Consider the following 24,540-nt stretch of genomic DNA (forward strand, 5'->3'; position numbering starts at 1 on the left):
ATATTCCATTATAATGGAATAATGGAATACTATGTCACTATTAGAATGAGGAAGAACTCTCATGGAAGCTCTTGAAAATACATTATGTAGATTAGCAAGGTGCAGAACTGTGTGTGTAGGTTACTACTACATATGTAAAAATAGGGTTAAATATCTATAGTTGTGTAGTCTTTTTTATGCATTTGACAATCTCTAGAATTGAAATAAACAGTGATTATCCATGGGAAAGTAGAAGTGGAAATTGGGCATAAGGGAACAGATGAAGAAGATATTTTACTATTAATTTTTATCAATTCTTATAATTAAAAATGTTTTATATATGAATATACTATCTATTCAAAAATAAATTTAATTTTCAGAAATTAGTTGCACCTAAAAGTTAATACACAGCAAAATGTATTTCTACAAAAAACCAACTAGCTATTCATCAATCATGTGAGCAGATAAGTAAGTTTCAGAAGGGCACCAAAAGTACTTTAAAATCCAGTGTGGGGAGAAAACTGAAAAAAGAGTAAAGTTGAAATCTTCTTACCATGTTGACAAAAAAATGCTTTGGGGGAGCCATCTTTTTAAACAGATTTTCCCCATAACTTTTCTCTACTACAGGACTCTTAGATGGATTCCAACAAAATACCCAGAAAGAGCGCATCCTTGCAAATTGGAATCCAAATTTAGCAAGTCTATTTTGAACCACCCCTAGTTCTTGCATAAACAATGCAAAATTATTTCTATAGATACCTGTCACCGATATTTGTGGTAGGTAAACAAACCAAAAGAAATGCTTAAGTAGGTCAAATGTAGGCATAAAATGTATTCCATGGTTAAATGTGCTGGGTGACATAATAGCCCAAGCCTAAAGTGACAAGCAACCAATAAAAAAAATATATATTAATAGTTGACCATCATGAACTCACAAATTAGTTCCTAATCATCAAAGTGTGAAGTTCACATTGACTCATTCTTCTGGCAGCAGGGGCCACTCTTTCTTGCTTTTTTTTTTTTTTTAATTAAAAAATTGTTTATTTCTGGCCAGTTTTGCTCAGTGGTTAGAGCATTGACTGGCGGACCAAAGAGTCGAGGGTTCGATTCCTGTCAAGGGCATGTACCTCAGTTGCGGTTCAGTCCTCGGCCCTGGCCCAGGTCGTGCGGGAGGCAACAAATCAATGTGTCTTCCTCACATCGATGTCTCTGTCTCTGTCTCTCTCTCTCCTTCCCTCCTACTCTGTCTGAAGATAAACGGAAAAATATCCTCAGGTGAGGATACAAAAAGTTTTTTTTTTTAATTTTTTTTGTGTTGACATTTTTGAAGAAGTTCCCCTCACCCCATCTTTTGCCCACATCCACCCTCTACCACTTCCCCCTCCCTTGGCCTTCACCAAACTATTGTCCATGTCCATGGGGCATACATATATGTTCTTCAGCTTTATTTCCTTCACCTTCTTTATCCAGTCACCCTCACCACCCTCCCCTTGGGCACTAGGCAGTCTGTTCCATGCAATCATGCTCTTGATTTGTGATGATTAATCCTGCTATCTGAATAAATGCTGTTATTTCTTTTGTCACCTGCTATGGACGGAGGATATTAGTCACAAGTTTACTGTTCAGAGAGTCAAGTGTCCTTATTTTACTTACAGGAAGTATTAGCTTTGCAATGCCGCTCATGCTCCAAGATATACCCTTCTGCACAGTGGCACTGGTGATGGCCAATTCGGTCTTCACACATCTGGTCACAGATTCCCCATACCTGGCAATCATCAAAATCTGCCACATGGGAAATAAACATTTGCAATTATGTTTAGCAACAATTCCTTGATCACCCTATGAAAAATATCCTGGACAAGCTGTACAGGAATATGGTGATGACCTTGTCTAAATAAATAACCTCTGAAGACAGCACAGATTCTATGCATACATACAATAAAAAGAAAAAGAAAAAAAGGAATTCAGAACAGGCATCTTTTAGTAGGGAAAACTAATAGCATTTAGACAGGTTTTAAAAAATCTACAAGAAGACAACTTTGTAGAAGATGCACAATGCCTCTTGTATTCATAGCCCTATGGTATTGCATTTCATTTATTAATGTAGGTTTATAAAATATCTGAACTTTGATGTATTTCCCTTTAAAACTGTGCTTTACAACTAGCTCTCTGTGGCCTCTTAGATTTATATTTAGATTAACTAAAATGAACTAAAATTAATTATTCAATTTCTCAGTCACACCTGCAACATTTCAAGTGCTCAGTAGCCACATATGATTAGTGGTTACCATACTGAGGGCACAGATATAGAACAACACTACCATCATTGCAGAAAGCTCTATTGGACAGTGCTGCTTCAGAATAAGGTAAGACTTGCCGAATATCCAGCCCCTCAATAAGACACAAATCTGTGACTGCAATAAACTATTCGGAAAGGTCTATTTACCCAGCTGCCTTTCTTCTGATGTCAAAAAATCATAAGCAAAATTAAATTAAAATTATTTTAAGACATGAAAAATATCTTCTCTTCTGCTTACTCATTAACTTATGACTCCTTCAACTGTTTGTTGAAAGTCCATTACATGACAGAGCTCTATTCAATGCCATAGTAGTCCCAGAGTTCTAGTGTGTAAAAAAATAAAAAAAGGGATTCAAAGCCTGGCTGGGTGGCTTAGTTAGTTGGAGCATTGTCCCATACATCAAAGAGTTGTGGGTCTGATTCCCAGTCAGAGCATATACCTAGGCTTCAGGTTTGATCCCCAGTCAGGGCGTGTATAGGAGGCAACAGATCAATGTTTCTCTCTCAAATCAATTCTCTCTCTCTCTCACTTCCTCCCTTCCCCTCTCTCTAAAATCAATAAAAACATATCCTTGGATGAGGATTAAAAAAAAAAAGATGAACATTTTTAAAAAAGTGATTCAAAGTAATTAACCTATAAACAATACAATATGGAGGGGGAACAACACAAGCCATGAAGAGTCTTTCTTAAAAACTGTAAATCGTAAGGGGTGCAGGAATTGTCCTATCCTTGGTAGACTGGTGCCAAATATTTCACTTGACCCTCCAAGTTCACATCCCTTCTTCATCCTCCTTCACCATCCTCTCTTCCCTGGAAGAGTGACCTCCACAGCCTGTACCAGAAGGGTTCCCATGCCCTGGGGCTTCAGAAAATTCTCAAGTAAATTAGAATTCTTGAAACTACTGCACCCTCGGGTCCAAAGTTCTGGGATCTTATTATAGTGTATTTGCAGCAAATGTCAGTGTTGCGAATTGGATTCGACCACACCTGCTGGATGGCCTGCCATCGCGAAACTCCTTAACCAAAAAGCTCAAGAAAGTCATGAAAATAAGCTAATGGTTCTAATTTTCCCAAATATGAGCCACCATATTTTTCTTTCCAAAGACTGTAACTTAAGAAATTGATTCAATTTGGACATGACAAGATACAAGGCCATGTGAGTGTAAATAAAAGCCTTCATTGACGTGTCTCTTCTGCACCCTCCCTCAGCCCTCAGGAAACAGCACCTGAGGCTTCACCTCAGGAGGAATGAAAGTACAGGACATTCGTCCTCAAACTTCCAGAATGTCATGACCTCAGTTGGAATGCAAGACAGATGAGACCATGCTTAAGGGTCTGGAATCACCTGGGAGCAGGCAAACAGAAGAAAACCAAAGGTAGCAAAGTCATAATGAGGATTTTGAGGATGCAAATGCCCCTTCCATCACCTGAGCAACAAGTAGTTAAAAGGTTAGAACGAGTATATAAAATTGCTGTCACTTTTAGTGGCTGCACAAAATATATTCTCCATTTGAAGAAAAACAAAACCTAATTAATACCCATAGTTGATTCAACCGAAGATAAGAAAGTAAACTTGAGTATTTTCATGAGCACAAGAAAGGCAGTAGAAACTATATAAAACACTAAAACACTGCTTTACAATACCCACTTCCCACGCTGTTACTTTTCTTTCCTTTTTATTCTTTGTCCCTTCCAACTAACAAATACTGGTTTGAAAATAATTCAAAAATCCCTTTTTAGCTTAGAGCCCCTTGGACATGCTCTGTTCCATCTGGCTGTGTGAAATCCCACCATCCCGAATGACCTTTCTGCCCTAACTCTGCACCACGATGTCATTCCATCAACAAATAGCATGTCCTGTCAATCAGAAACAATAACCCCATAACTGCTTCAGCACACCGCCAGGTCAAGACTACTAGCAGCAGATGAATGGTAGAAAGACACAAGATTTTGTGTCAGGATTATTTAATTTTATTCTTGATTATCACTGAGGCATTCACTGAAGAGCCACGTCTGAGATGATAAATGTTGCACAGGTTTCCAACACCTGATGCCTCTGTAATGAGTCAGCCATGCAGAGGATGGCAGCCGTACAGAGAGTATTTGTCGATTTAAAATGCTTGGGAGAGCAAACCAAAGCAATTCTTGTAAAAGCTCAGCCGAAATAAATGTAACTGGTTTCATAATGTCATGCATTGAAGCTAATGAGTTCTCTTTACAAAGAGAGCAAAATACAGTCTTCTTTGAAATAAATGTTAACTCAGCTTCAAAACTCAGGGGCAACAGATACATTCTGGAAGGATAGGGAAGGTCACAGAAAAGGTCTCTGCAGGTGGCAGAGGCCTCACATTCACAAAGGTCCTCAAATGTAGACTTCTGGGCCAATCTCCAAATGAGGTTATCTGTCCTAAAGTCAGACACTGGTGGAACTGACCAGTGTTCATCATGGGACTTCAAACCAGTGCCCGATCATCAGAACACTGCTTCCAGTGATTTCCGTAACTCCTGAAATTATCTTGGGCAGAATACTGCAATTTTCTGTATTACATTCGCTAATAGGTTCAATGTAAAAACCTGATTATGACAGTTTTTCATTTCTTAATGGCTGCAAAAAAAAGTGAAGTGGCCTAGACCTCTGGCATCTGAGAAGCCCTAAACAAGTGGCAATATAACCCAAAGCTCATCACAGACTTAGATATTGGAGAAAGATGTTAGGAAATGTGCTATCTGGATTCCAGTGTGAAGAAGAAGAAGAAAAGACTGAGAACAGGTTGTGAGGATCAAAAGACTGAACTAAAGGTTCTGAAAGAGGAAATAAATCACTTTTACTGAAAAGACATAATGCCTATCAAGTTCCACTGTAAGGCAATTTAGCCCCCACTCCTCTTTGGGGACGGAGAAAGGAAAGAGAGAGAAAAGTTGATGTAATGCTGAGAGTGTGGCTCCTGCCATTTCTCTTGGAATTCCTTTTCTACCAAGAGAAAGGGGCAATGCCTGGACAACTGAAAGCCTGGAAATCATCTTGGCAGCTGGGGCAGTAAAGGGAGTGGAGAAGCTGACATTTGCCGCAGACAAAGGAGCAGCCTGCACCCACGGAGGAGCTGTCCTCACAGCAGTGCCAGGGAACACGGGCAGGGGCTCCAAAGTCAGTGAACCACCCAACAAAGGAGGACATTCGCGTGAAAAATATTAGTTCATTTCTTAAATGCCTCCCTAGTGTAATGATAATGATAAAACACAAAAAGGGTTCTGTAACCTCATTTAATGCCAGCTACGGATCGTCATGTTTTATTTAGAAAATGTCTTGAAGTTGTTAGAAACTTAGGGACTTTCTCAAATAACTCAGCGTTCTCTCTAAGTCTTCGAGATCTCTTGCAATGATTTACATAAAGCACTTGATCTTAAAATGTCTTGCTGAATATAGTTAAGAGGAGCAATCAGATCATGGGCAAACTTTGGGGCTTGGTCCTTGATATTAAAAACCTAAAATTCACCTTTTTGAACACCACATAGACAACCTCAACTGGGTTGCTTTGACAGACCTAAAAAACAACAACAAAAAACAAAAAACAATCCCACGTTTCTTGACATATGACAGGTGAATCAGCCCCATTATTACAGTTCTCAGTAACACTGAAAAATAGGCTTTCTCAAGAGTTTAATTTGTTAAATCAGAATTTATTTCTGGCTTTAAAAGTTTTTCTGGCTGTGAGTCGTTATTAAGATCAACCATAATTATGAAATTATAATTAAGTTGGAAACCATGAGTTGAGACTAAAGACTGAATAACTTCATTGAGTTTACCCCAAACTCAGTCTTTTTGGCCTAATTATATTGATATTTTAGAAATTATTTCATAAGAAGTACTTTTATAAAAGTATTTCTTACGTATGCAATGTTTCTTTTTATCCAGAAAGCCTCGAAGAATCTCAAATTTCTAAGGAATAGCAAAAAAACACAAATATATTGGGAAAATTAATTGTTTTAATTAATTTATTATTATTATTTTACAGAGAGAGAGGAAAGGAGAAGAGAGAGAGAGAAACAATGATGAGCGAGAACATCGATTGACCGCCTCCTACATGCCCCCCACTGGGGATCAGGTCCACAACCTGGGCATGTGCCCTGACTGGGAATCAAACTGGCGACCTCTTGGTGCATGGGTCAAGGCTCAACCAGTGAGACACTCTAGCTGGGCGGAAAATTAATTTTAATGAATCATTTCAGTTGTCTTCCAGATGCCTTTTGCCAATATCAGCAAAAACAAAGTTTTTCATTAAACCTCATTGTCACTTTCTGCTACTATGTTTATTGTTCATGTATCAAAAATTAGAAAGAAGGGAGGGTGTCTAGAAGAGAAAAAGGAGAAACATTTGTAACAAAAATAAATTAATAAAAGTTTAAAAAATTAGAAAGAAGTAAAAAAAATCAGAGCATTAAAAAATTCATGTTTAAATCCTAAAAAAAATAAAAATCAGTGACACTTGGCCATGTCTAATTCTCCCATCATAAGACCCCATCCTAAAGACAGTGGGAGGCAAAGCTGGCCCATTCAGATTCAGAAATTTCCCAGTGGGAGAAAGCATTCTTATAATTCAAACAGGACAGATGTGGAAAATATCTGTGCACTGGTGCCTAGTTCAACGCCAGCCATTAGATGAAAGCAACATGATAGAGTTAGTTCTTCCTGAGTGTTAGCTTCAAGGAGAGGTAAAAATCAATGGGATTAACAAGCAGCACAGCATGGGCCAGCATGGTCAGTGGAGCAATGACCTCGTGATCTTCTGCTGTGCATGACTCTTTAATTGCTGGATCCCGGGGAGCTTTGCGTGTACTGGAGAAGAGGTCAGGGGAGCAGGGCAGGGTAAGTCATGGGCTTGAAGGCAGCAGCTGTATACCAACTGCATGGAAGTATTTCAGCATTTAACAACCAGTATGACCATACCAACCCTATGTCCAAATTCTTAAAAAGGAAACACGAAAGACTATCTCCATCACCAGGTAGTAGACAGGTAGCCAGTTAACTCACTCATCACAGAACCACTGTTTTGTCTTGTGCATCTCCCAGAAACTTCTCGGAGTTAAAACTCCATATTATCCAGGGTTTCTGTATTACTCTTTGTTATACAGGCCATCACTCCTACCCACCAGTGCAAACTCCCTTTTTTCTAAGACCACAGACCCCATCAGGTGTGCCAAGCACTGTGATGAAAGACCAGGTGTTCCCACCCATCACTTACCTACACATTTACGGGTGTTATTTTGGTCGACGACATAACCTGGAGGACAATAACATGCCCCTCCAAATGGTGCCATGTGGCACTGATGCTCACAGCCCAAGAAAGGACACAAAGTCACATCTAAACAGAGAAAAACATTTTGTTCAGTGAATGGTCACCTCTGAACAAGACTCATTTACCCATGAAGCTTTAAGAGCTGTTTTGTTCTAAAGTAAAAGCTAAGTAAGCATGTAGTCAAAGCACAGAAAATCTGTCACCATTCAACTTTTACTATGATATTATGGTACAGAAGTTCCATTCATATTCTTAAAAGTTGTTTCTACATTATAGCTCTGTCTGAGTAATCATAAGAGCTGTTTATGAAAAAATCAGGTCATAAATCTATCTTTGTGTCTACATTATAGGAGGGACTAAGAATTCCCAAGTAACAGAATTGAAAATAACACACAAAAAATTAACTGTGGCTAGCTTCAAGTGGTGGGATTTCAGGTGACTCTTTCTTTTTTTCTGTTAATTTTATTTTCTATTTTGTATTTTATTTTTGTGTTATTTATTTTTATTTTGCACTGTGACTATATATCTCTTATTAATTTTTAAAGCTTTTCATAAAAGGCTTCTAATGAAATTGGGGGGTATAGAATGCCATGTAAGTCTCTTCATATTTAAATATTACAAGTTTTTCAAGGAAAAAAGAAAAACCTCAGGGTTACAGGTACCTAGTTGTTTCTAGGCAAGTACTAGATAATTTAGAGTGTACCATTGATAGAATCAAGGTCATAAATTGTTATTCTCTTACAGGACAGTCATCTGTCCACAGACTTGATGGGTTGATGCTGGGGTAAATATTCTCCAGCCACAGAAAAAGAAGAAGAAAAAAACTAACTCAGGTATATACCCCAGGGACCAGAGACTTCTTTTCTGAGTATAGCCAGACAAGACTTTTTCCATAATTATAAGCAAGGGAATAAAATCTCCTTAGGAGTCATCAAAATTGCCATCAATATCATTCTGGCTGGATCGAAGGAAAAAAAGGCACAAATCTTTGAAGCACCTCCCTTTAAGAGATGTAGCCTATTTTTTTCAATCCACTGAACCTGTACTTGGCCAAGTGACTTGCTTCGGCCAATAAGATATGACATAAGCAGAGGCTTAAAAAAGCGTGCACACTAGGTTTGCCCTTTTCTACTACCACGTAAACAGAGCTGGTCTAGCCAGAGCTTTGTCACCACATCTGACAAAGCCGCGAGCAGGTCTAGGCCAGCACTCCCCAGCCAACCCACAGAACTGAGAAATAATACATGTTTGCTAGTTGGAGCCGCTGTCTTGGGATAATTTGTTGCGCAAACACCAACTGATGGTCTCTCTATCTGGGATTCTGGTTATAGACACACAGTAGCGTATTTATCTGAAAGACACCCAGGTAAATTTCTACACGCACCACAGTGTCGCTGTGCAGTGGCATTGCCTTCGTCTTCTCCTGATGGACAATCTGCAGTTCCGTCACAGACTTTTGTAATCGGGATGCATTTCCCCGACTTTGGACAAGCCCATTCACCTGGGTAGCATTTATGAAAATGATGAGGACTGCTTTCTGTGGGGGGGAAAGAAAGTGACAGCCACATTAGAAGTGGAGCCAGCTCTTCCTTAATCCATGGCTAAGACGGGATATAGATCAGGGAGAAGTCTACAAATGGCCTATGTTTTACAATAAACTAGTCATTTGTAACTCTACCAGTGGACTTTTACTGAGCTGCTAAGGAATGGCAACATGGAATTATTTAAGTTTCGCTGTTCCTGGGGGAGGCAGCCCCCAGCCAGGTTATAAAAGTAAGATGCAGAGATGGGTCTGAATAATCAACAAACTAGATGCATAACCCCTAGAAGAAGATTCGGTCACTTAAATCACAAATTACAGAAGTAGGACTACTAAGGTAACACCAGGATTCCTGAGTTTTTATTTTGTTCTCGTTTGTCTTTTTTGGTTATTTGCTTTGTTTTCTTAGTTGAAGCATCAACAGTGTAAGAAAAACTATAACCCAGATGTAGGAAGACTACTTGCTGAAACACTGAAACGTGAAACCAGCGGATGTGCCCAGAACAGGCACCACTCTTACTACATCTGGGGCTGGAACAGTACAAGTAACTTGTTTTACGGTATGGGTGTTAGTAACTTCTGAACTGGTAGAGGTTCTGCAGAGTAAAGAGGGTGACTGTTATTGCCATTTCCTTCCCAGGGAATCTGTAAAGGCTTCCCTGCATGGCAGGCCCTCCTGCAAATACCAGCCCCTAGCTCCATCTCTCGTGTCCCCTCTGTGGCCCCTCCTGCACCACTGGATGTCAGTCACTCATTATTTGGAAATCAGAATTGGAAAACAAATCAAACTGAAATGAACTTTTACCAAGGTTCAAAGTCATTTTTAAAGGTCAGATCTACGACCAGCCACATTTTCTCCTCTTTTCCCTCCTTCCACACCCTACTTCTCTGCTATAGATAAATCTAGTTTGAAAAGGCAGCCTTCAAGGGAAACAGTAAGCTATTGAAGGAGAGACTGCTCTACCTATTTTGCTTAATAATAGAAGGGAAGCAATGATCATTTATGCTGTATTTGGGTTCTGGGTCTTTTTTAGGAAAAGCTAGTGGAGCCACCTTCTTCCCCACCAACTAAGTCCCTTAAATCCCAGACAACCCCGAGACACGCTTGACACACAGATGGCTTACGACAAGGAAAGCAGGAAAAACAAGTTCTGGAAGACACTTTCAGAAAATGCTTTTCAGTCAGAATCTCTTACCACATCCGTCTTCATCTCCATTATCTGTGCAGTCGTCGTCGCCATCACAAACCCAGTTTTGATTGATGCAGTGGCCATTGGGGCAAGTGAACTGGTTGCCTCTGCAGGTCTCGTAGTCTGGAAGCAAAAAACAGCTGCACTCCAAAGGCACAAACCACGGGGAAAACTCAGAGCGCTCACCTCACTGCCTACAGGAGCTCCTAGAACCTGAAATGTCCATATCAACTTAGGTCCTTCAGTATCTTTGCAAAACTGAAAAAAAAAAAAAAAAACCAGAAAAGAAAGAAAGAAAAAGAGCAAAAGAAGAAGAAAAGAGCAGCTTTGGGTCCAGGAGATGAACTCAGGTGCTGGTTTGTGTTTCTCAAGATTACAAAGAAGACAGTATGCTATAGATTGACACAGAACAGAGAATGCAGACTGATAAAAATGCTACATGCCCAGCCTGTGTGGCTCAGTGGTTGAGCACTGACCCATGCACCAAGAGGTCGCTGGTTTGATTCCTGGTCAGGGCACATGCCCAGGTTGTGGGCCAAATCCCCAGTGTGGGGCGTGCAGGAGGCGGCCAATCGATATTCTCTTTCTTTGATGTTTCTATCTGTCTCTCCCTCTCCCTTCTCTCTAAAATCAATAAAGTAAAAAAAAAAAAAAAAATTTTAATGCTACAGACATGCCAATGTCCAATATTCTCCTACTGTACCACAAGCACTGCAATTGCTATTTAGGAGCAAATGACTCTCAGTCACCCATTCCATGATGTCACATTCTCTTTAATATGGTCTCTAAAATAAGCCTATGTGCCAGAAAAGAAATCAGGCATAGCTCATAGAAAATTAGGGTGACACTGAAAATATTGAATAACCCCTAAGGCATGGGTACCAACCCTTCAAAATGGGTGTGGAAAAAAATCATATATTTTAGTAAATAAATAAATGACCACAAAAAGCTGACAATTTATTGGAATTAGTAAAACACTTTCACAGAGACTTCAAGCTACATATTTCAATAAAATGAGTGCATAGTCCAGCCAGTGTGGCTCAGTGGTTGAGCATCGACCCATACACTTAAAGGTCACCGGTTCGATTTCCAGTCAGGACACATGCCCAGGTAGGGGGCGTGCAGGAGCCAGCCAATTCATGTTCTCTCTCATTGCTGTTTCTATCTCTCTCTCCCTCTCACTTCCTCTCTCTCTAAAATCAATAAAGGAAAAAAAAAATTTAAATGAGTCCATAGGTAGCAACAATCAGAGAGAGATGGTTTGCACTGCAGGCAACAGCATGGAAGGAAAAGTAGGATCAGAGTGGAAAAGTGGGAGCAACGAAAGCCCCCTGCATCACAATGAAATTTTCCTGACCCTCCAATTTCAGTGTGGTGAGAATTTCCAAGTAAAGAGAAAAGTTAGGTCCATTGCTATTAGGGACCTTCCTCTCCCTTCTCTCACTCGACTGTTCAGGTAATCAGACCCATTCCTGAGGTATGGGTAATCTGAGCGTCCAGTGATACAGGACACTCTGTACCCTTGTAGCCTAAGGAAAGAATGCAAACTGTCCATCAGCAACCCTTCAACTCTACACAGATCCTTGGAAGATAAAGGAGCCCAGGTTCAGTAACACTGTTGAGGCTCATGCCACGGGCCCTAAATGAACTCTGGCTCCCTCTGCCATCAGTTATAGTGACCCTTTTGTTTGAAAAGAGTGCTACATGGGTGGGGGGAGCCACTCCTAACCACACGACCAGCACAAGGAAGTCACCGTACTGCAAGAATGCTCGTCACTGCCGTCTTCGCAGTCTGGGATGCGGTCACAGACGTAGTCGTGAGAGAGGCACTCCCCGCTGCCACACTGAAACTGGGTGTGGGAACAGACTTCAGCTGGGACACAAGGTTAAGAAGGGAAAGAAAAGAGAGAATTTCAATTCCACTGTAGCCATTTGATTTCACAGGAAGATTCTGTCTCCTGTTTTAAAAGGAAGTCTTATTCTGCAGTAGCATGCTGGTCAATGTCTAAAAACCAGTTCTCCACAGACAAAAAGGCCCTGACGTGTAGTATTTGCCAGTTTTCACGGTGTGAATACTCCCCCCATGGCTGACTTGAAGCTACCGTATGAATTCGTTGAACATGAACTGGAGAAGAGATGTGCCTGACCGGCCGGTAGAAACCAGCTCCAGAACACCCCGTGCGCGGCACTTACTGCAGTTGTCTTCGTCAGAGAAGTCTCTGCAATCAACTTTCTGATCACATCTCTGGCTAGTGTTGTAGCAGGCTCCGTTGGTACAGGCAAGCTGCTCACATGATGGATACTCTAAAGGAATGGAAATAGTGCACAGACCTTAAGACATTCCTGTAACAAACACCTCTCGAGTGACTACTACATGCTAGACAGTAAATGCTGAGCATGTATTGGTAAACACAAGAGACATGGAGATGATAGTTGGATGGGGGAAGAGGCATTGATCAAATAGTGATACAAACAGCAAGTTACAAAGTGGTCATATGCTAATGTGGGCGTCCAGAGCGCAGGGACAGGGCCGCGGAGGGTCGGAGAGCCGGGCAGTCTCCTCTGAGTACCTGATTTACTTGGAGCTCAGAGGTGACAAATGAGAATGAACCTAACCTATTTCTTTTACATAATACGAATAATATCCCAGGGAAGTAAAGCACCATCGCACACGCGTTGGGAAATGAAGAACCATTTCTTTCGTTGGAAGGTCGTAGAAAGAAGGCCGACCTAGCAGCCAGGAGACCTGGGACCTGGAGTCCCACCCAGCAGCTATTTACTCTTCCTCAAAGCTGCTTATCCTCTCTAAGTCACCACTTCCTTTAGATAATTTACTTCACAGGATAAAGAGCCTCAAAGACAGTGTCTGGTAAAGCACTTTGAAAAGAGTGATGTTTCCCTGGCCAGTTTGACTCAGCAGTTGGAGCATCGGCCTGTGGACCAGAGAGTCCCGGGTTCGGTTCCCACTAGGGGCACACACCAAAAATATATATATATATCAATAAAGAAAAAAAAAATAATATATATATATATATATAGAAGTCCGGCTGGTGTGGCTCAGTGGTTGAGCACTGACCCATGCACCAAGAGGTCGCTGGTTCAATTGCAGGTCAGGACATATGTCCAGGTTGTGGGCCCAATTCCCAGTGGGGGGCATGCAGGAGGTGGCCAATCGATGCTCTTTCTCATCAATGTTTCTATCTTTCACTCCCTCTCCCTTCCTCTCGCTCTAAAATCAATAAAGGAAAAAAAAAAAGAAAAGAAAAGAGTAATGTGCTCTACAAGCACGAAACATTGTTACCATGCCATGCACATGTGGTCACCTCACTGCTACTAACCAGATGCTTAACCCTGGTCTTCTAGGGCCCAATGGAAAAATCAGGATGTCCCCTGCAGGAGTAACATGCTGTCAGTCTCTTCATTGTACATCCTCACACTTGGAACATATATTTCTTATGATCCCTAACTATAGGCTTCATCCTGTTGGTTGTCTATCATCCTGTTGGTTGTCTATCTCTTTCTCCTATGACATAATAAAACCTTCTGAGAACAAGGATCCTGTCTTACTCCCTTTAGAATCCCCAACACAGGGAATCTGAGTTATCACAGGTGAATATTTGAGTTATAAAAACTTTTGAAAATATTTGGAAATTTTGCCTTATTTGATCTTTTTTATTTTTTTTAATCCTCACCTGAGGATATTTTTTTTCATTGATTTTCAGATAGAGTAGGAAGGAGGGAGAGAGAGAGAAATATCGATGTGAGGGAGACACATCGATTGGTTGCCCTCCCGCACAATCCCAACCAGGGCCAGGGATAGAACTGCAACTGAGGTACGTGCCCTTGATTGGAACCAAACCCCTGACTCTTTGGTCTGCGGGCCGACGCTCTAACTGCTGAGCCAAACTGGCCAGGGCTTATTTGATATTTTAATACCCTCCTTCTCACACATATGATATAGTTCTTGGTTTGACCTTTTTTTTTAATCATTAAAGATTGTTTTCATAATGACTCTGGTTGTCTTCAAATTTCTTTTTAACTAAGGAAAAGGTATTTCTTTGGTAGGGTATCAAAGACCAAACAGCACAGTCTACTTTGAGGCTCAATTTTGCATTTAAGAAGCCAATTTGAGGTTCCATAGACATAGACAGATACTTCAGACAGTCCCTTGGATAGTCCCAAAGTCTCCTTCAGGCAGGAACAGCGCACAAAACTTTGTGCTGAAATTATATTAAACGTGTCCCATGTTAACAAGTCACACTTTTAAAAAAGATGAACTCTCAAGTAATCTTTTACCAGTTTTTGTACAGTGAAGGAATAACCCCAAATGTTCTCATCTCTGGAAGTTCAAAACTAGTCTTTTAAGTGTCTTTAAATATCTAAATTGCCAAAGTTACACATAGTCAAAGATATATTAAAGTGGAAGGCATTTTAAAACAACATTAAATTTTTTTTTTTTTAATTTTATAATTTAATAGCCCAAGAATCAGCTAGTGCTTAGGGTTATTGCTGTCTTTCCATCACTGCCATGGTATGCATTGCAAGTGGACCTACAAAGGGTCACACAGCTTTGTTTATTAATTCTCCCTTCAAGAGATGCAAGAGGCCAGTTGAGTCAGGCAAGCAACTCCCTTCCTCCTGCGTGCTGGAAAACTCGAGTCAGTACGTTATTTAACCTTTTAAGAGCAGCTGCAAGCAGGAGAGGACTCTCAGAAAATTCAGCTCTTTGCAATAGATAAGATATCTGTCAGGAGAAAAACTTATTTGGGCTGGGACTGTGACTACCCCTCCAAGCGATTACTGTAGACATGAAGGAGCTGGGGACAAGTGTGCTGGGCAGCTCTCCTGTTCTCCCGGACTGCTTTTCAGGACCCTCTGCCATGCAACTTAAAAGGGAAGAACTAGAACAGTATCCACCAACATGAGTAAAAGTTTGCTGACATGGCTCATCCCCCTCCCAACAAACAACAGGCCAGCTTGATGTCATCAGGGAGAGTATGGTGATGGTCAGAGGTCAGTAGTTTGACCCTTGGAATGAGGAACAAACAGCTTTCTTGTCTCCATCCATGCTGATAACAAATCTCTCTCAATCGGCTCGGGACCAGCCTCAACCTCTGCACACCTTCCAGTGTCTTCTGTGCAGAGTTAAGCGAAGGTGCATGCGCATAGCAAAGACTACACAGTCTGAAAATATTTGCAAATCTGTTTTCCAAGGCTTTTCCCCCTTTGGAGACCCACATGGAGGGAACAGGTCCAAACTGTTCACACTGGACAAAGTAAGAAATGAACTGATTCCGTTTACCTTAAAGATTTTTATTGCTAAAGATGTTAATTCATGAGTTTCAATCTATCCCAGGAAACAAGAAGTTACAATACTTTGGGATTGGGGGATCTCTAAAATCTTATTTTATGGTTTATTTTCTTGGCAAGTCTGAGTCTAGCCTCGTAAAGTTTTCCTATGGAGCAAAGCCATCCTATAGCTTAAATGTCCTGCAGGATTTTAAGGGAAAATATAATAAGAGAGGAGTTAATATACAAGAGCACCAGAGAAACTCATCCAAGTTTGCCTTAATGGAAAGATTGACAAGTAACTTTTAACTAAGCTCCAAACCTCTGATGTTTATCTGATACGAAATGTGAGAAGACCCTGGGACACCTCACTCACACCACCTTCCTGCTCCCTTCCTAACTGTCTTCAAATTCCAAGTGACACTTGTACAGGTTTGTTCCCCCCAGACTGGGAGATGCCCCTAAATATACATAGGAGATTTGCACTTAAAGGTTTTTAATTTTTCTTTTTCTGCCAAGGATTTGGTTTGAAGCAAGGAAGTTCCATACCATAGTTCTGTTTACATGATCGAGGAGGAAGATATGGTTTGAGGACTTCATAGACCTCCCAGCGTGGGAAATCATTCACAGCAGAGTAAGATACAAATATTAGGCACCGTTCTGTATTATCTTGCCGGGAAGGCTATAAATACATTCTACTGTTAGAATTTGACAAAATGGCCAAAGGAACATAGAGAAGGAGATAAACTGACTATACAGAGACAGAAGGCATCTGAAAGGTAGATTGTGACATTTAAGCCAAGACTTAAAGGAAAACAAGAAGTTACTGATACAAGCTCTGCCCAGACACCTGGGACTTCAAGGCGCTGGAGTCCTCCTTTATAAGTTACCAGGCAGGCTAATCCAAAGTAATGATTTGCCAGAAAAAGTTTACTACTTTGGCCACCAGCACTTAGTTGCAAGTACTACCCACAAAGTGAAATGAGCAATAACAACAACGATAGTCAATAACATGTACTGAAAACGATGTGCCAGAAACGTCGAAGTAAGTACTCAATATGTATGAACTCATTTCGGCCTTATAAACAATGCTCTGAGGTAGATACTATTATTACTCTCATTTTATAGAGTGATCCTTCATAGATTTCTATATATGTGCCTCTCTGAGGCACAGAGCGGTTAAGTAATTTGAAAAGGGTCATACAAGTGGTAACTTGGAGAACCAGAACTCAGTCTGGATCCACAACGCATGTTCCTAATCACTACAATAGGTGTAGCTACTGCTTATAAGCTTCAAGGTAATAGAAAGAAGCAAAAAGGAAAAAAACAGAAGAATGAAATCAAATGAAAGAAAATAGAAAAATCTTCAAAAGATAGTATTAAAAGAAAGGAAAGAACCCAAGGGGGAAAAAGGTTTTCTTTCTTCCATTCAGCTTCCCATCCCACCTTGGGAAGTCTGGAGAAGTGAGGCCAACCTAGATTTCAACAAGTTACGGCATATTCTAGTAAAGACTTCAGTCTGATATAATCGAGGAATTCCAGGAAGCCCTATGCTAGGAAAAGTTTCTTGGAGTACCAGGACAAAAAAAAGAATCAATACCTCTCCCCCAAAAGCCTACAAAGTAGCAGGAAACCCACCTCCTCTCCCCACCCACCCCTACCCCCACTCCAGTCCAATTGAAGCCCCGAAGTGACTGCCACCCCGGACTAGCACCCAGGGAGTGCAGTAATATACACGAGAACAACAGAGAGGCTTTTCCTGCTTCTTCCCAAAAAGACTTTGAAGTTGCGTTCAATTAAAAGCACATGCATAATAAGATTTATAAAACAGGAATAACCATTCAGCACCTTGGAAAGAGAAAGCAAATACCATCATCCGAGTTAGAAGAATTGAACTGACATCAAGTTTAATCTGAGCAGCTTTCAGGACACTGAAGTCAAAAATGGAAACGTTAAATTATGGAGTCTTCCTTACCCTGCTCTCTTTGCACTATGGGATCTTAAGTCCCAAATCCCTTTCTGGTCTCTATCCATGCTGACCTGATCTTAGACCGAAGTTAGAAATGTGCCTGACGGGTGAAGTAGACACTCCCACGGTTTTTTAAAATATGTTTTTATTGATTTGAGAGAGCGAGAGAAAAAGAAAGAGGAGAGGGGGAGAGAGAGAACATTGATGTGAGAGAGGAACATAAATCAGCTGCTTCATGCATGCCCCCTACTGGGAATTGAGCCCGAAACCCGGGCATGTGCCCTGACCGTGAATTGAACCAGCAACCTTTTGGTGCATAAGACAATGCTCAATCCACTGAGCCTCACCAGCCAGGGATCTCACGGCTTTTTAGAAATATATATTTCATTCAGTGAATAATTATTGCATTCCTAAAGGAGTGCCAAGTACTAGAAATAAAGGGATGAATAAAGTCCCTACTCCCATAGAACTTACATTTTCCTTAGAAGAGTGGAAGGACAGGCATTAAATTAAATGTCACAAAGAAAAAATGTTATGGAAATAAATATAGAAGAATAGAATGACAAAGAGTGACAGTGAGGAGTAGCTCTCTAAAAAGGTGATATTTGAACAAGAACCATGAGGTTTAGCAAAATGGAGGTCAGTGGTGGCCTTGACAAGAATGTCTTCAGGAGACCAGTGGGGATGAAAGACCGTTCAGTGAGTTCAAGCAGTAAAGGAAGGGAGGACACGGAGATGATTAAAGACTACTCTATGCAACCTTGTTGTACAAGGGAGCACGGAGATTGGGCAACAGCTGAGAGGGATCTGAGGTAGGAGATATTTGAATGATGGAGACTCAGTAAGAAATGTTTCTCCTTCCGCAAGGTTTCAGGGCTCTGAATCCCATCTCAACTGTGAGAGTGTTAGGCAGGTACACCAGTGATGTGATAGGTAAGGTGGGCTCAGTCTCTGCTTCTGCTTTCTCACCTCCAGGAGAGAGGACAGCAGCACTCACTGGGCAGCTTACATGTGGACCTGAATATGTTTTCCATGAGCTGTCACAGTGCACAGAGTGACTTGAACCATCCTCTCTATTCCCCTCCAACTGTTCCCCCGGGGAAAGTTTCAGCAGTTAGATATATAAAGGAAAATGTTTAAATTCTAAAGGACAGAAAGTCAATAGAAATAAAACTTCAGGGACAAAGCAGCCCCAGTTGCAGGCAGACCAAATACTGCTGATTACCAGCAAGAAAGCCCTCATTGTAACAGGGATTTTACCCTTTCTTTGGCATTCCTAAGTAACAAAGGAGACGTGCTGCAAACCAATGATAATTAGCAATCGTTTTACTCACACTAAGAGCATTCTAATGTGTTACTTGCTAAAAACAAAATAACCTGTTTACTTAATTGGGTAAAAAATGTACTATTTTTGAGCAACCGAAGGTCACCGCAATATATTAATTGAATGACCCATAATTGCTGCATTGTTCTGATGTTTATCTTAGACTCTGCATGAGTGGTTTTCCTTGATGCTAATCCCATTAGAAGTAAAATGGACTGCAGTTTGAATCTCTCTGTTCCTTAAAAAAAAAAAAATTTAATTGAGAATTTGTTTAATAGCAGGTGCCATTTTACAGATGGCCAGATTGAAGAGTAAAATAACCTAGGGGAAAATGAGCTTTAACCTGTTTCACAGCATGTAATATATACATATTCAGAAATATTTCTCAAACAATCAAATGACCAAAAAAAAAAAAAAAAACCTTATGCATAAAGGAACCCAGCAGACTAAAAGATCAAACACAATAAGAAATTTTTATACTACACCAAATTTATTTCAAAGATAATCTTTTTATTGGGAGCTTAATACCCTTGCCTTCCTCACCATCTCACCCATTCTTTTACCCTCTCCCCCTCCCTGGGAGGACTCTTACACACCAGTCTTTGTTCTGGAAAAGGAATGCCTGGAATGGACTCAAGGTGCTCTGTCTTGGAGCTCTATGTCTTGATCTTATAAGCTTGAAAGGGTGGGGACTGTGACCTAGGGGTCTGATCTGACAGGCAAGACTATCCACTACAGAGGCTTCCCTGATCCCCTCAAAAATTTGGAGAAAAGAATCGGTTCTTCTTTGGAGCTTTTCTAATATCCATTACTATATTTAAGTGGCTTCTATGTGCTTAACGTATTAAGACCCATTCTTATAGAAAGTATATTTCTGAGAAATAGAAAAATAAAAGTCATATTTATAAGCTGATTCTAAGTTTGTCCTCAAGTATTGATTCCTACATATCTTGACTGCAGAAACAACAGAATAAAATGTTATGCCTCACACAAGGATTTCTAGCCAAGCCTCACTGAATCTTTGATCATGTAGGAACATTTTAATTTCAAACCACTAATAAACAGCTGCTATATATCTGAAGTGACATTTAAAACAGCAAAGTAAGCCCTGGCCTGGTAGCTCCGTTGGTTAGAGTGCTCTCCCAATATGCCAGGGTTGTGGGATCAATCCCCTGTTAGGACACATACGAGAATCAAATAAGTGAAACAACAAATCGATGTTTCTCTCTCTCTCTCTCTCTCAAAAAAAAAAAAAAAAAAAAAAAATAGCTAAGTACCTCTATGACTAATGGATCTCAACAAAAGATCATCAATGGCCGCTAACATTATGCACCTACAATTGGAAATATATGTCTCATATATAAATTGTGTTGCCCACTCAACACACACACAAAAATCCTTGCATCATCTGTTCCAATCTCTACACTAGGGCTATTCTGAACTAAAGCAAAGAAAGGGAGGACATTTTGTACTTACAGAACGTTAGACATTGTCTGGAGACATGTTTGGTTGTGACAAGATTTTCAGTTATTGGAGGTACCATGGCTTCCAGTGGATAAAAGCCAGAGATACTGTTAGAGTTTCCACAATGCACAAGACAGTTCTCCACAATACACAATTATCTGGCCCTGGCCAGTTTGGCTCAGTGGTTAGAGTGTTGGCCCTCGGACCAAAGAGTTGTGGGTTCAATTTCCAGTCAAAGGCATATGCCTTAGTTGCAGGTTCAATCCCCAGCCCTGGTCAGGGTGGAACAGGAGACAACCAATCGATGTGTCTCTTTTACATCGATGTTTCTCTCTCTCTCTCTCTCTCTCTCTCTCTCTCTCTCTCCCTTTCTCTCCCACTCTATCTAAAAAAAAAATCAATGGAAAAATATCCTCATTGAGAATTTTAAAAAAAGAATTATCTGGCCCCAAATATCATTAGTGCCAAGGTCAAGAACCTTTGATCCAGATCTAGATACTAATTTCCAAAAAACACAGGGAACAGAAGAACATTTTAAATGACAGCAGGAGATATAATGAGCAAAACTCAGACTGTGGGAAACTCCAGGACAACTGACCTGGTTTTTTTTTGTTTGTTTGTTTGTTTTTTTAATCCTCACCCAAGGACATTTTTGCGTTTATCTTGAGATAGAGCGGGAGAGAGAGAGGGAGGAAGGGAGAGAGAGAAGCATCAACGTGAGAAAGACACATCGAGTGGCTGCCACCCACACGACCCCAACCGGGGCCGGGGACAAACTGCAACCGAGGCTTGTGCCCTTAGCGGGAACCGAACCCAGCCCTTTCTGGTCCATGGGCCGACGCTCTAACTGCTGAGCCAAACCGGCCAGGGCCTGACTTGGTTTTATAAACAAATAAACTGCAAGGAGTAAAAAACAGAAATGGAAGGCAAACCTACAAATATCAAGACAGCAACTAACTCCAACAGATAGATTTTATTGTATTCTGATTTAAATGATCACACTATGAAAAATAATAAGAAGATAACTGAGAAAAATTTAAAACTGACTGGACATCTGATTATTTTAAAGAATAGCTGTTAATTTTTAGGTGAGAATGTGATATTGTTGCTACATTTCAGTCCTTACTTATATTTTGGAGATATATCCTGCTTCAAAATAAAGGGAAAAGAATAAAGAGCTACAGTTAAGATAAAATTAGCTATAAGTTGATAATTAATATAACAATGATGAGTACAAAGAGGTTCAGTATACAATTCATTCTGCTTTTGATTATGTTTAAAATCTTTCATAAGCTTTAAACAACAATTCTTTAAATAATAAAATAGCTAAGTAACCTTCAGGCAAAAATAGTTTGTAAGCTTTCATTACTAAAGAAAAGTATTCTTTTATAACCAGTGTGGCTCAGTAGATTGAGCGTCATCCCATGGACTGAGAGGTCCTAGTCTGATTTCCTGGTCAGGGCACATGCCTGGGTTGCATGTTCAGTCCCCAGTAGGGGGCATGCAGGAGATAGCCAATTGATGTTTCTCTCGCACATCTATGTTTCTATCTCTCTCCCTTCCTCTCTCTCTAAAAACATCAATAAAAAACAAATAAAATTTTTTTAAAAATTAAAAAAAGTATTTTGAAAGCATGGGCATAGGGTTTAGACTACTGTTAAAACCCTGACTTGCCCTGGCCAGTTTGGCTCAGCGGTTAAAGCATCAGCTGGCAGACCAAAGAGTTGCAGGTTTGATTCCTGGTCAAGAGCATGTGACTGGGTTGCAGGTTGATCCCCAGCCACAGTCCGGGTCATGCAAGAGACAACCAATTGGCGTGTCTCTCTCACATCAATGTTTCCCACCTCCTCTACCCTTGCTTCTTGACAATTTAACAGTCCCTGTAAAGTGGAGGTGATCATCACACCTACCTTGCAGTATTGTATAAGATGGTGATCGCTGCTTGGTGAATGACAGTTCCCTTTCCCACTTCACACAAGAGCTCCAAACAAAGAGGGAAAACAAGCTGAGGCAATCCTGCTGGCTAGACTGGCACTTTCTAAAGACTGATCCAGGCCATTCATTTCCTTCCTGTACGCATCTGGCACTAACTGGGAAGTACGAAGGTTTTTTTCCTTCATTTCCTCTGATTCGTTAGATTTTTTTCACACTCTTCCGTAACTAGCACATAACAATACATAAGCAAAGTAGAGAGAAATAGGAAAGAGTACCTCATTGTAAAACCCCCTTATATGTATGAGATTCATTTTAGGGCCATGAACCCTGAAGGGTTCATGACTTGTATAATTCCAGAAACAATGAGCTATAAATCTGGTTCTCTTTCCTGAACAAATCCTCCTTTCACCGGTTACTTGCACTTAAACAAACAAAAAAAATACTTGATTAAAAACTCCTGCCCAGATATTTTATAAAACTCACTTCCTTTTCGTCATTCCTTTCTCTAGCAGCTGCTTGCATGCCCGTACCCTGCCAGCTTTCCTCCGGGAGGTCCACTGGCAAAGTTGTCAGGCAGTCGTACTGGGGACTTTCGACTTGGCTGCAGGTTGTTCACATGGAATCAATCCAAAGAGTCTGTTTTGGCTGCCTTTTATCTTCCCAGAAGTAGCATTTCCTTCTGTCCCATTGCATTTGCCATAAAGCCCCTGTTTTTATCCATTTGTAAATAAGGCATAAAGACACAGACTGTTGGCTGGTGGCACAGGCCTCTGGTTCCTTCTTAAACTTGCACAAGGTAGAACTTTCTCCTTCTGAAAATAAAGTCCTTCAGGAAGAAGAATCGCCAGACTTGGAACCAGAAGATGGGTTGAACACTAGCCCTGCTACATGTCACCTCCACACTTTGCAGTTTTAGTTTCTTTGTTCATGAGAGAGTATAATAATGCCTGCCCTGTTGTCTTCGTTAAGAAACCTAATAATAATAGCTGGAATTTGAATAGTGTTTTGAAGTAACAAAATACTTCCAAACAGTCATGTGCTGTATAATGATGCTTTGGTCAACAACAGACAGTGGTCTCATAAGATTATAATGGAGCTGAAAAAGTCCTGTCTCCTGGTGACATCATAGCCATCCTATCATATAAAAATATAGTATATACAATTATGGACAGTACATACTATTTGATAATAATAAATGACTATGTTACTGGTTTATGGATTTACTATACCATACTTTGTATCATTGTTTTAGAGTGTATTCTTTGTACTTAAAAATTTTTTGCTGTAAAACATTTAGTTGTGTTATGCCATCAGCTGCCTCACACATCTTGTGTCTCTTAATGAAATCATTTTCTCTCGTGCTTGAATTAATCTTGTGTTGTCTGTACAGCCTATGGCTCTTGTAGCCTAAGAGCAATCGGCTGTACCACACAGCCCATGTGCGTAGCTGGCTGTACCCTCTAGGGTCATATGAGTACATTCTGGGATATTTGCACAATGAAATCACCTATCAACACATTTCTCAGAACTTATCCTCATCGTTAAGTATCATAAAACTAACTGTATATGACTTACCACTATTTAATCCAAATATTTTCTTCACTTGCCTTAATAAAGAACCTATTGTTTGCTTAACAAAAAGCCCTTGACTCATGGACTTCTCTTCTGGGACATCCAGACACACCCTATCATCTCTAAAACCGCCAGTGCAGAGTCTAAGTTCTCTGCAAAATGTCTAAAGTGAAGGGAGACCCAAATGACGGGCAACATCTCTTTCAAAAGAGAACATTTCATTGGAAATTGCACCACAACAGAATTGTACCAGAATTCAGCTGGGAAATGGAGAAGCAAAGACAAATAGCACAGACTCCTCTCAAAGAAAAATAACTAATGAGGAAGAAAGCATTGGAGGAAAAGTGTTGTTTTTTCAAATGCAGTGCGAAATATAATGTGAGGATATAGCATGAATCGGGGCCTGTTGGTGCCCAGGCCTCTCCTTTTCACACATGTGAGCATTTCTTCCATCAAAATTCTCAAACGGTAGAAGAGATATCCCATGAGAATAGACTAAAATTTAAATCTTTAGCTGGAGACATGGTAACTAAGAAGTTTATGATTAAGCCCTGGCCAGTTTGGCTCAGCGGTTAGAGCGTCGGCCTGCGGTCCGGAGAGACCCGGGTTCGGTTCCCGCAAAGGGCATGTATCTCGGTTGAGGTTTGTCCCCGGCCCTGGTTGGTCGTGCGGGTGGCAGCCACT

At 40.6% G+C, this 24,540-nt stretch overlaps 1 protein-coding gene across 1 annotated transcript in view; it reads right to left on the reverse strand.

The window, feature by feature from the left end:
• LRP2 (LDL receptor related protein 2) overlaps positions 1-24,540 on the reverse strand; it is a 202,744-nt gene that overhangs the window by 129,082 nt on the left and 49,122 nt on the right. The window contains exons 5-10 of the mRNA XM_036254951.1: positions 12,497-12,607; positions 12,063-12,176; positions 10,310-10,426; positions 8,958-9,110; positions 7,520-7,639; positions 1,633-1,761 (exon numbers count right to left, since the gene is read on the reverse strand). Coding sequence (XP_036110844.1) covers positions 1,633-1,761; positions 7,520-7,639; positions 8,958-9,110; positions 10,310-10,426; positions 12,063-12,176; positions 12,497-12,607 — 744 coding nt within the window. The remainder of the gene's footprint in view (positions 1-1,632; positions 1,762-7,519; positions 7,640-8,957; positions 9,111-10,309; positions 10,427-12,062; positions 12,177-12,496; positions 12,608-24,540) is intronic.

This window comes from Molossus molossus, unplaced genomic scaffold (assembly GCF_014108415.1).
Source record: "Molossus molossus isolate mMolMol1 unplaced genomic scaffold, mMolMol1.p scaffold_m16_p_11, whole genome shotgun sequence".
Classification (NCBI taxonomy): domain Eukaryota; kingdom Metazoa; phylum Chordata; class Mammalia; order Chiroptera; family Molossidae; genus Molossus; species Molossus molossus.